This window comes from Pseudomyrmex gracilis, unplaced genomic scaffold (genome assembly GCF_002006095.1).
Source record: "Pseudomyrmex gracilis isolate BER0280 unplaced genomic scaffold, ASM200609v1 scaffold_2, whole genome shotgun sequence".
Lineage (NCBI taxonomy): Eukaryota > Metazoa > Arthropoda > Insecta > Hymenoptera > Formicidae > Pseudomyrmex > Pseudomyrmex gracilis.
Window position 1 is genome coordinate 34,710 of NW_018020586.1, and position 12,071 is coordinate 46,780.

The window sequence follows — 12,071 nt, forward strand, 5'->3', positions numbered from 1 at the left end:
TCCTGTTAATTTCACGCCCGTTTTTTTCCCTTTCCGAAAACTACAGGTTACACCGGAAACGAAAAGATGGTTTTAACGCTTGTTAAAATGACAGGAAAACGTGAGTAATAGCCGGGCGACTCCCAAGTAAAAAATAAAACACGTTCGGATGTGTTACGAGTTAATTCCAACCGTGTTACGATGATACAGTAAATTGCAACGTAAGAACATGCTTCTTAGATAAATATCGGAACGGTATAAAAAGATACAAGATTGCTGGCTCGTAAAGAGTTTATCAAAGAAATGATTTATTTCTACGAAAAGTATTAAATTAAATATCTATGAGAAGTCTAAAACAATTACTTTGTTGCATACGTATTGAGTTTATGAATAATTGCAGTATTTAATACAGAGAGAGAGAGAGAGAAAGCGATACAATATGTAATCTATTTCCGAGAAAGATTTATGTGTTACATCATTAGCGTGTTCTACTTGCGAAATTATAACCATAATATCCGAAGAGATTTAAATTCTATGATTTATGATCGGACATTAGTTACGATGCGCATTATTCGCCGACTGACAATGTAACACGCAAAGTCTCTTTAAATTCCGCGCATGAGAAAGAAATCATATCGCAAAATGAGAGAGAAACGAGAAATTATTTAAAGCTTCATTAAACTTTCAGCTTATGAATTTGCATCTCGCGCTGTTAATAATTTATAATTTTATTATCTATTGATACGCGATACAGATTTAAACGAATTGTTATGTCAAAAAAAAAATCCCTTTCGCATTTTGATTTTAATTCACGAGATTATTTCGTATTATATGTCGAGTTTCAAGTGAATAATCGTGATATTAAGTTATTCCGCAATCGTCCACAATTTATACGCGGAAATATAAGCATAACGAATTTTGAAATGTAGTAACATGCGATAAATGAAAATGTTATCGGGTTTGCACGCGAGCGTGAGATCCTGTACTAATAATTTTTCGGAATATCCCATATTGACTCGAGAGAATTTCAAAGAGTACGGATATATCGCTCCCAATAACATGCACAATGAATCACCATCGGGTGGTCTGATCCCGTGTTATAACTATGGGAACTGTCAAATGGAATCTAACACCTACGTTGCCACACATTTCATTGCTTGCCGCAACATGAAGCATAACGAATATGCGCGTTGAATTTCACGTTAGGATACGTGTTAACTACACAGATTGTTTTTAACATCCAGTTACCGCATTTAAAAAGATTTGTCTAACAATTAAAAAAGTATTAAATCCGAATTAGTGCGTTATTTTGTGTCTGTAAGAGACAGGAATATTGCTGTAATGTAAACAACTTTGGTTAATTGAAGTTAAACTCTTGTTTAAAAATATACACCGTCAAGAAAGATGCTTTTATCAAGCATTTTGTCTTTTTCTTTCTGGATTCTAGAATAAATATTGTAAAACTTTAAGGAGATTACCTAAACTAACAATATTTAAGACGAGAAAGAATATTCGTCGCATATTACGCGGAAGATCCGCAAAGTAAAGTTTTATTGCTGACTGAACGAACAAAATCAATATTATTGAAGATAAGAAGAATTCTGAGTGAGAGAGAAAGAGAGAGAAAAAAAAGTTAAAAATTTAACTGCACTTTTGCGAAGAAAAATTCTTGGTGATACCGATTTTCATTTGGCACAATTTAAACTGTTCTATTTGTTCACGAGTATTTTGCGAAGAGATTTTGGGAAAATGTTATTTCATTTTTGAATTAAAAATAAATTTTAGATAAATATTATTACTATTTTTGCTACGTAGCGTCTCTCCTCAACTTGTCTGTTGTCTCTGTCACAAATACACTTTATAAAAAGTTATTTAGAAATAAAAGATTGTTTTAGATGTTTGTCGATCATATAAGTCCGTAGAAAACGTATGACATCTGACTGATTCGAGTTTCCGCTTGTAAAGTGGCATTTTGCATGTAATTAGACTAAAAATAACTGGCGAAGGTTTTTGCGCACTCAATTGGATTTCCATTCTTCAATAACAGAAACGATACATTGATAGACAATCACAAATTTATTTGTATGCTTCGTTAAATTTATTTTATCTCGTCTGTATAAACTGCTGCAAAGTCGTAAAAATTTAAATGCACTGTTTTTTTTAGAAATACGATAAAAACAGTTAAAATATATATGTATATATATACTACGTATTACAATTGTATTTTTATCTATATTTAATTAATAAAAAATATATTTTCTTTAAACTAAGAAAAATGATATTTCAAAAGAATAATGAATAAAAGATAATATTTTCGAAAGAGGAAGCTTTCACATATCTACAGGTAAAGCATAAGTTATTCTGCAATGCAATGTATCAATGCGCAAAGTGGGTTACGAAAACTAAAATAGTAATGTGTGGGAACCGTTCAAGGATGTGTTCGTAAAGTTGTCAACTACTACACTTATTTTATATTCGCACACGATCAAGACACGTGATATCGAAGTTGATACTAAACGTTGAATTAAGAATGATGTCTTAGATACCGCAGAATGTCACGTGTGTGACCTCATATTTGATGAATTTACTCTCTTCGTATATTCGAATCGCCGCGATTAATTATTTAATCGGGGTAATGCCAATGGGTTTCCAATTCATTAAACTTTAAACAGCTGCAATATTCAGTGAAATATAGAATATGATTTTACTGTTGAGTTTTCAGAGATATAAATTTGTTCTCACACGTAATTGATTTCGAAAACACTGAGGAAGATTTATATTTGAAAATATCGCAAATCTCCATTTTTGTCTAAATCAAAACAAATGCGCCGCGCACTTTTTCCACGCTCTTATTAAATTTGAAAATAGATTTCTTGAGAAAAAAGAACTATAATAAACAGATGTGTATACAAACTTATTTGTATATAAGTCTAATTTGTCTAAAATTTAAAATAAAAAATTTTTTAAATCTAAATTTGTAAGATTAAATTTTATACATAAATAACGAACTTTATTCAAAATCGAATTGAGCGAAGTGGCTTGGAGAAAATGAAAATAGATCGAATTGACAAGAGAGCTTTCAAGCTATATGTTACCAAAACAGATCAATCTCTATCTGTACCAATTATAACTGCAGCTAAACTTTGAAATCGATAAATATTGTCAGTGAATATGGCGCATCTCCGCGTACAACTTTTCTTTCTTCTCTCTTTCTTTTTTTCCGTTTCTATCTATCTATCCTTTCATTAATACGGATTTCAAACTGTCTTACAAATTGGATTCCGTTCAATAGCATAACAATAACCGTGCTATTAAGAGCTCGTAAAAATAATTTTGCTTCGTGAAACGGCTCGCAGACAGTTTTCGCGACGATATTTATCCGGCTAATGCATCAACGAGACGGATTCATGAATTCTCAAGGCAAACCCCGCGACGAATAGCACGAATAGCAAGCACTCACAATGATTTCTTCGGGTTTTTTTTTCTCTATTTACTATAGCGTGCCTTCCGTCATGAATCTATTTCTGGCTCTTCCAAATGGTACGCGAAATAATTTCCTGCCCGACTCTATTTTGCCGCCGACTCTCTCCGCAATCTAAGTTGAAAATAAAAAAGAAAAAAAAAGAAGTTTCCAGCATGTCTTTCAAACATGTGAATAGACAAAGCAAGTCACGAAGTTCGTGTTTTTGTTGTCGAGAAATTCGAATATAAATAATAAATTAAACATTTACGCACAATTGCATATTTTATATTTTATTGATTCGCAGAAGTTGTCTAACTGAAGATCGAATATTGCCTATATGAAAATATCGCGTAAAATCATAGATAAACTTCGCGCGTAAAACTAATAAATTATTTCTGAACATAACAAATAGAAGAACATTAAGCCTGTTGCGCCATCTTTAGTTTGAAAAAAATACTAATGTGAGTAATAAACTATGTGTGACTGCAGGCATCGTTGCAGGGAAAAAACCGCTTGTAATAAATATACCTTTCTACGTATGAATGTACAATGAGCAGTTAATCATGCTATCGCGCGTTAGGTGCAAAATGCGGGTGTCAGTAATGTGTACACAGATTGTTGCTGCTTTTCTTTTTTTCTACGTTACAATCACTGCAGTTCGATAAGTTTTTGTTTTACGAACGCGAATAATATATTAGTTTTTTTTTTTACACAAATCGCGTCGATGCTTCATCTTTACGCGGTAATTTATATGTGTATCAATATTATATTTATCAAGATTGAAAACGTATAAAAAATGCGTATAAAATTGCAATATCTACAGATTAATTCTATTTCATCAGTTTTTGAAGTATTATAATTTTCTTTGCTAGAAAATTGCTAAGTTTCGCAATTATTGCAGCGTTCGCACAAATGTAAGGTATAATTACTTTTACATCGCGAATTTTGCCGAGAAACTTTTGTCTTCTTAATCAGTTTATTCTACGCGTTTCATCAAAGCAATCATCGACTCCCCGACAGTCGTATAATACAATTACGCTCTTGTATACAAAAGCCGTATACGCTACAATTGCACTATTGTGCTTGTGCATCGCTGCTTTCAAATGTACTTTACGCTTACACGACGCTTTTATGCGCGTAAACTACATCTTACTTTGAAAAGCAACGATCGTAAAACGGTCCTCGCTAAACTTCGACAATAATCTCGTAATCTTTTCATATAAAACAATAACTCAAAATTTACGAAAATTTACATGAAAATGTTAATTGTCGGTAAAAAAAAACACGAAAATAAAAAATACTAAAATTGTAAATTTAAACGGAAATCACAGCTAAAATGTAAAGAGACCAAATATAAATCGTTTTTTTATTCGGACTTTGTTTAGTGCAGAACTTGGTCAAGATTTCACAACGAATAGTATGTAAATTTTTTTCGTGTTACTTTTTTTTCATTGTAGGCCCATTGATCGAGACATGTGCTAGAACGTTTTTTTGCGACACTGGACTGGTTCGCCGATCTACAGCCGCGTGAATCGGCCTACGCGAGTCTGAAATTTACTCTAAGCGAGGATGCGACGAGCATGCATATAACGAAAGAGTATAATTTAAATTCCGCCGAAAATTAAGAATTGACCGATAAATATCGATGAATTTGTGAAACGTAGAAATAAGACGCGTTCATCGCGTGTATCTAAGAAAACATAAATGTGGTGCGCGTCAAGAGAACCAGCGAGTTCAATTGTTAAAGAGAAAAAGAAGAAAAAAGTTTTTAATACCTGTACTAATAGAGAAGGCGATGCCGGATTCTCATCGGCGACGAAACTGCTTTTTGACGATGAAATTGGATCGATGGCACGATCTTATCGTTGTTTGTAACCCGAACCGGCGTAAAATTCGGCCACGAATCGACGACGTCGGCAAAACGATGCACGAATACACGTGGCGGCAAGATAATTGTTCGCGGGAACCGAACCGGTTTCGTCAAACGACCTCGCAACGCGACGGTCGCAACTAGACTGAAGTCCGCCGTCAGTCCATGGCCACTTCGCTCCGTCGGCACCGTCCAGCCTGGAAACAGCTGCTCTCCCTCTGTGCCCGAGCCAGAAAACTTGCGCGTTGATCCCGGCCTTTACGGGTCCTACGGCGCGCCAAGTGCATCATCCTTTCCACGGTGCTCTCCTCTTGCTCTCGTCCCTCGTGAAATTCTTCGCCGCGAAACCGGTGTCCTGGCGGGTGAGCAATGGGGAAATCGCGCGCCTCTTCTCGTCGAAGCGATTTATCGACGCGAGCGATCGACCGCGGAAGAGAAATCCGTCGCGGCGAAAAATTCGAAACTTCGCGACGATCGCAGTAACGAAATCAGCGCGCGCATTTTCTTATTTTTGCATTTAGTCTTTTTTTTTTTTTTTTTTTTAAATCTCGGTGCGCACGCGCTTTATTGGGTATTATTTTGACGTGAAAACAAACTTGTTGTTATGAATATGGAAGCATCGGCGGATATTCTTAGACACTAAAAGATCACGTGCGAAGAGTTCCGAGACAAGAAGAGGAAATTGAAAAGCGCGCAATAGTCGAAACAAATTCACACGGCCACATCACGAACGGAGAATATTACCGATAAGACTACTGACCATAAATGCGTCGACGTGGAACATATTCCCGTAAATTTTCGCTTTACGCAAAATTATACGGCGACCGTATCAAAAGTCCCACGACGCCAGCGTGGTCGTAAAGCTTTTAGCGAAAATTAGTATCGAAAAGGCTCGTATGGCACGGCAGTAAAATCCCATCGTACGTTCTGCACGCCGGCTGTTTCAATTGTAACCGACGGGGAAAGGTGACCGGGAAACAGAGAGAGAGAGAAGCTTTTACTGCTCAGGTATTAACCCGGCGCTACGTTGTGTGTTTGCTACTTACACCCACCTATCACCCCAACACCTGCGCCACGATTCCGTTTCCGCGGCTCGAAATATCGCAGGGTCATGATGCCTTTACAAGCGAACTCGAACGAAATCTTTATCGCGTTCGTACAATTTGCACAACTTGTGCTGAACTTGCGCCCACAAGTCTCTCTCGCAGTCTCGAGGCACGACTTCCCGTTCCGGACTCGACACTCGGAGTTTGGCGATGAGTCGCGGAGTTTCGACGGAATGCACGCGCTACAGATATATGTATACAGTCTCGTCTGGCGTTATCAACAACCGAATAGGATTCATGCCGTGCCAAAGCAAACTGGTTGAGTGCCAACAGACGCTACGCTTTCGCAAGTTCACGATTCTCTTAGAAGTGAATAACATATTTTACATTTGTATTTTTTGTTGCAAACACGTGCTACTTTGATCTTCTGACAAATACGTTCGATCTGATTTACATCCTAAGAAACGAAGTACATAAATCGCACATATATCAAGAAGACATTTTGATTTCGACTTTTATATCGGAGCGCGTTTGGTACATAAGATTGATTGCTTTTACTTAACGTGACAGAAAAGTCTTATTCTGACAGAGATAATGTCTGCGTGTCTTGTGTTGAGAAGCGCAATATAAATAACTCTTGAAAAGGTTGACTAATGTGTTTGCCGTTTGCACGAAAGCCGTGAAATCTTTTTTATTTGTTTGTTTTTATAACGCAACGCGGATAAATTAATCTTTGCACCGCGCGTTTTTATCGGCGTGATATTTTATTTTATCGAGCTGAAATCAAGTGAAGTGTCGAGAACACACACCCGTCGCCACTTTTCCGTCGCGCTTGTTTTTCCGCGACTAACGTAATTACAGTTTCATAGATCACGTATACGTAAATGTAACTTGACGCCTGTATAATAACGATTTTCAAACGCACGCGAGGAAGTTGCGCGAGATGTTGCGCGGTTCTTACTTTGATCTTCCTCGTTGCGCGTGTGTTTCCTGGTACGACATGTTGAGAAAACATACCTCGTCGATCTACGTAAATAGCGGAGTCGGTCTTGTTAACGCATCTCTCTCGTAATGAACTGTACGACAAAGAAAAACAACGAGTAAAACAACAAGTTACATTTGTGTTTCGCTGATAAAGCAAAAGTAATCGGAAAATTTCAAATTTTTAATTCGATCAGGATAACTACTGGTGTATTTTTTTTAAGGATCGATTCCGTATTCAGATTACTTTTATATCGTTGTTTTTTTTTCTTTTTCATTTCCTCTCATAATATGAGCACACACGTCAACCGTGCGTCGTATGACGTGTTCTTTTCAGTTCGAGTCAGACAGACTTCGTACGAACGCATTTATGACGATTAGGTCATCATCACCCTAGCGGCGGCACTTTCATTTGCACCAACCGAGTCGCCGAGTATATATCCCGGATGCGATGATTATCATTAAGAATCACCGGACCTTACGTCTCTTTCCTCCCGCTTACTTCTCATTTCACCTTCCGTTCGTCTTCTTTTGAAGAGACGAGACACAACCGACCACGCGCGCCCTGTCATGGCCCACGCGACACCCATTACGATTAATCGGCCCTTCAAATAGTCGCTTTAAACGACCACGGACTATTCTCCAATCTCGTTCTGGAATGCATCGCGCTTGCAATCGCGCGCTCACAATGAGATTAAATTATCTACTCGTGATCTCTCTCGTCGAGCAGACAAGAAGAATCAGTAACAGGTTGCGTAAGAGCGAAAGGTTTGTCTTGTTGAAGTATTGAGAGAGATACGGTTCTATCAAGTTACAGACATATTTTACACAATCTTCGAAGTCACAAAATTGGGTCTCACAATAAATCACCATCGCGTGCAAACCGAAAAAAAATATTGCCGACGGCTTCTTCGGATTCTCGCGCGTTTCAAAAAATAACAATCTCGTTACATGTCAATGGATATTACACGATAAAATATGTTTTATCTCGTTATCACAAAAGAAACGTCTCCGTGTATTTAAAAAATTACCTTTATTTGTAACAACGCGTGCAAATAAAAAAAATAATTGCTAGCTTTTCAAACTGTTGTTCTAAGAAAGTGAGGACAGGAAAAGTGGAAACACTTGGCACTCGATAATTACGTAGTCAAAGATGATGTATTGTGTGAGCCGACGCATAATGATGATTATATCATACTTGGCGCGTTGCACATGTATCATTACATTTCTTTCGTATATTTGCAACTTGATAGAAAGACAGTTATTTATATTTATTCACTTGCTTCTTTACATCACGTTGCATTGTTTTCAATTTTTTTTCTTTTGTACGAAAAGAATTTACTTTGTTAAACTAACAATCGCATTGACTAACGGCAATATAGAAAGTAATTTTATTGTATTATGACAAGGAATACATTAAAAGTGATAATTTTATTTCTTCTGTTCTACTTATTATATGTATAAAATATAAAATTACTTTCTTGTTTATACATACGTAGTTTGTTATTACAGTCTCACACATTTACGATTACGCTAATATATTACACATATTATGTTTCTAACACTATTTGTGTTAGTATCGCAAACAAGAAGTCGCAAACTTTCATCATTGTTACGTTTAAGTAACTTTATACCTATAAGCTTAATAATTTCTTAATGTTTTATTATACAAGTACATCTTCGATAGTGTTACTCTACTATTGTTGCTATGAGAGAAAAAAACAAAAACTGAACAATTTCTTCTCTTAAAACTATATAAATATTTAATATAACTATAAATATAACTTTTTTAATTAGAAATATTTTTATATATGAGCTATTTTTTTGAGAGCAAATTGACTTTACTTTTACGATTTCTCTTTAACACACAATATATTACAAAAAGCAAACATTTTCTGTTCTATATCACCAGCGTTAACTTCTTTCGGACAGAAGTTTTTTTTATAGAAATTTATGAACATATACGTATATCTACAAATATGAGATAAAAATCAAATACTACCGTCCTCCTAAAATATATATGCATAGAAAGATAATGATTGGCGCTACTTTGTACACACAATATCAACAGCAAATAAATAATATATATATATATGTATATATATATATATAATATGTATAATTCCTTCTTTGCATACGCTCGCACTAAAGCTGATAGTTTTTTATGATAATTATGAAAAAAATACATTTATAGAATAATTACTTTTATAAGGGACTAATACACGTATGTTCTCAATTTAAGCGATAAAATGAAAAATATGAAACAAAATATATGTATAAATGATGAAGAGATGCGATTATATGTATATATATAAATCAAATTATATACAAGTCAAACATTTTGGACGGGGTTTTGGCACATACTGGTCCGTATCTTAATGGCACTTTCACGCCACTTTCGTAAGTGGATACATTAGTAGTATCATTACACTTGTTTTCCTCTAAAGTTGTTCTACTATATCATGATCATTTTTATAAGAAGACTGTTTAAAACTGTGATTCTGAGAATGTTGTGTCCTTTGCAATTCCTTGTCGAAGTATTCTATGGTTTTTTTCAAACCTTCAGCCAAAGAGACTTTCGGTTCCCAGTTCAAATATTGTTTTGCTCTGCTGATATCAGGTCTTCGTCTCTGCGGATCGTCCTCGACTGCCGCGCGTTCAACTATTTCACTGGTGGCACCTACCAACTTTTTTATTATGAGCGCAAATTCTAAAAACAAATAAAAAATGTCAAATCTCAGATACACAAAACAGGTCGTAAAACAAAATTCGTACGATACAACAAATAACTCTTACGTTCGATCGTATGCTCCACGGGATTTCCGATGTTTACTGGCAAAGTGTAATTCGATTCCATTAATGCGACCAGACCGTCCACTAAATCAGAAACGTATTGAAACGATCGCGTCTGTTTTCCACTGCCGTAAATTGTGATTGATTCATTCTGTAAGGCTTGAAGAATAAAGTTTGACACAACTCGACCGTCATTCATATGCATTCTCGGACCGAAAGTATTGAAAATTCGCGCAACTCGAACTGAAACACCCTCCTGTCTCATATAGGCGTAGCTTAATGTTTCAGCAACCCGTTTTCCTTCGTCATAGCATGCTCTTGGACCTATACATGAAAAGTCAATATTTCATGACAACAATATTTCAAAAGACACATATTTCTTAACAAGAAATTCTTACCAATGGGATTCACATGACCCCAGTAAGTTTCTGCCTGAGGATGCTCATTAGGATCTCCGTATACTTCCGACGTGCTTGCAATTAATACTCGCGCACCGACCCGTTTTGCGAGTCCTAACATGTTAATAGTCCCTAAAGTATTTGTTTTTATCGTTTTTACGGGATTTAACATGTAGTGCGGCGGACTAGCAGGACTGGCGAGATGATAGATCTCGTCTACTTCTAAATAGAGCGGCCTCACGATATCGTGATGCACCAATTCGAAATTTTCATGACCGATCCAATGTTCTACATTCCGCTTTCTGCCAGTAAAGAAATTATCGACGACTATCACTTCGTGCCCAGCCAGCATCAAACGATCCACCAGATGAGAACCGACAAAACCCGCGCCGCCAGTCACCAATATTCGCTTCCGATTCTTGTAATTCAAGAACTTCACGATCGGAAAGTCCTTTGCCACTCCGTTTTTAATCGCCGCTTCCAAATGCTGAAGCTTGCCTTCCAGCTCTCGAATGCGAATTTTTGCTTCCTCGATATCTTTGATATCTGACGAGTCCTCGACGACATTGCGAACTTTTTGCGCCTCGATAATTTCATTCTTGTTATCTAAACTGATCTTGTTTTCACTGACTATGACACGATGTCGGCCACGTCTAAAAGATCGTTCTTCGGTTGTTACCAAAGTTTTGTAAAATCCCAATACTGTTACAAAAAAAAAGACAAAATAGAAGAGAATATTGCAAATTTGATATATAAGTGTATGTTACTGAAAAAATAATCACGTTATTTATTACAACTGTGTTAATCGTAATATATAAATTATAGTGAAACAATCAAATTGCAAATAAGCGGAAGTACGTGTCTACGTAACTATTGTTACGTAAACGAATACAATATGTGCACATAATTTGAAAATATATCATCAAGTGCGCGTGCATTCAACATTCAAATGATGTAATTGTAAATAAAGAAAAAAGAATTCATAATATTTTTAAAAGTAATATAAACTTACATTGAAAAGGCAAATAAAAGTGTGAAAAAAAACAAAGTGACAAATATTAATTACTCCAATTCTTATTTGTTATACGCTCGCTGTAGCATTTTAATTGTAAATAAATTGCTATTCGCAAATAATTGCAAATGATTCAATGAGCAATTTGTTTTTTTAATAAAAAACTGATACATTTCTCATAACCTTTCCTAAAACTCACCCAGCAATACGCAAGATACGAATATCACAACCTGTTTCATCTTTCGTGGCGTGACAACCATTCTTTAAGTTTGCACATGACTTTATATTAGAATAACGCTTCCGTCATTCTCACTTGAGACAAGTACCGCATTATCTTACATAATATATGGAAAATGTAGATTCGAATCGAGAAAGCACGAGTATAGCTATTTCAAAATACATACACAGCAATATACGGACGACAAAACATAACCTCCGTAACCTCACACTTCTTTACATACAATGTATATACTCCGAAAGAGCAAGAAGTTGATTGGTCACCGCGTTGTTTCCGATTACTTTTCTCTGT

The 12,071-nt window shown here is 35.9% G+C and overlaps 2 protein-coding genes across 3 annotated transcripts in view; both read right to left on the reverse strand.

Annotated features, from left to right (window-relative positions):
* The window catches only part of LOC109854050 (extracellular sulfatase SULF-1 homolog), a 38,170-nt gene extending 32,517 nt beyond the window's left edge, over positions 1 to 5,653 (reverse strand). The window contains exon 1 of one of the 2 annotated variants that reach the window (XM_020426765.1): positions 5,218 to 5,653. The gene's annotated coding sequence lies outside the window, so the exon portion shown is untranslated. The remainder of the gene's footprint in view (positions 1 to 5,217) is intronic. The other variant, XM_020426754.1, reaches the window with a different exon arrangement.
* Positions 5,654 to 8,751: 3,098 nt separating this feature from the next.
* LOC109854073 (UDP-glucuronic acid decarboxylase 1) lies at positions 8,752 to 12,052 on the reverse strand. The gene is made up of 4 exons (XM_020426798.1): positions 11,742 to 12,052; positions 10,531 to 11,232; positions 10,136 to 10,456; positions 8,752 to 10,049 (listed from the first exon to the last, which is right to left on the reverse strand). The coding sequence occupies exons 1-4, from the start codon at positions 11,800 to 11,802 to the stop codon at positions 9,781 to 9,783; spliced, it is 1,353 nt and encodes a 450-aa protein (XP_020282387.1). The 5' UTR covers positions 11,803 to 12,052; the 3' UTR covers positions 8,752 to 9,780.
* Positions 12,053 to 12,071: the final 19 nt, after the last annotated feature.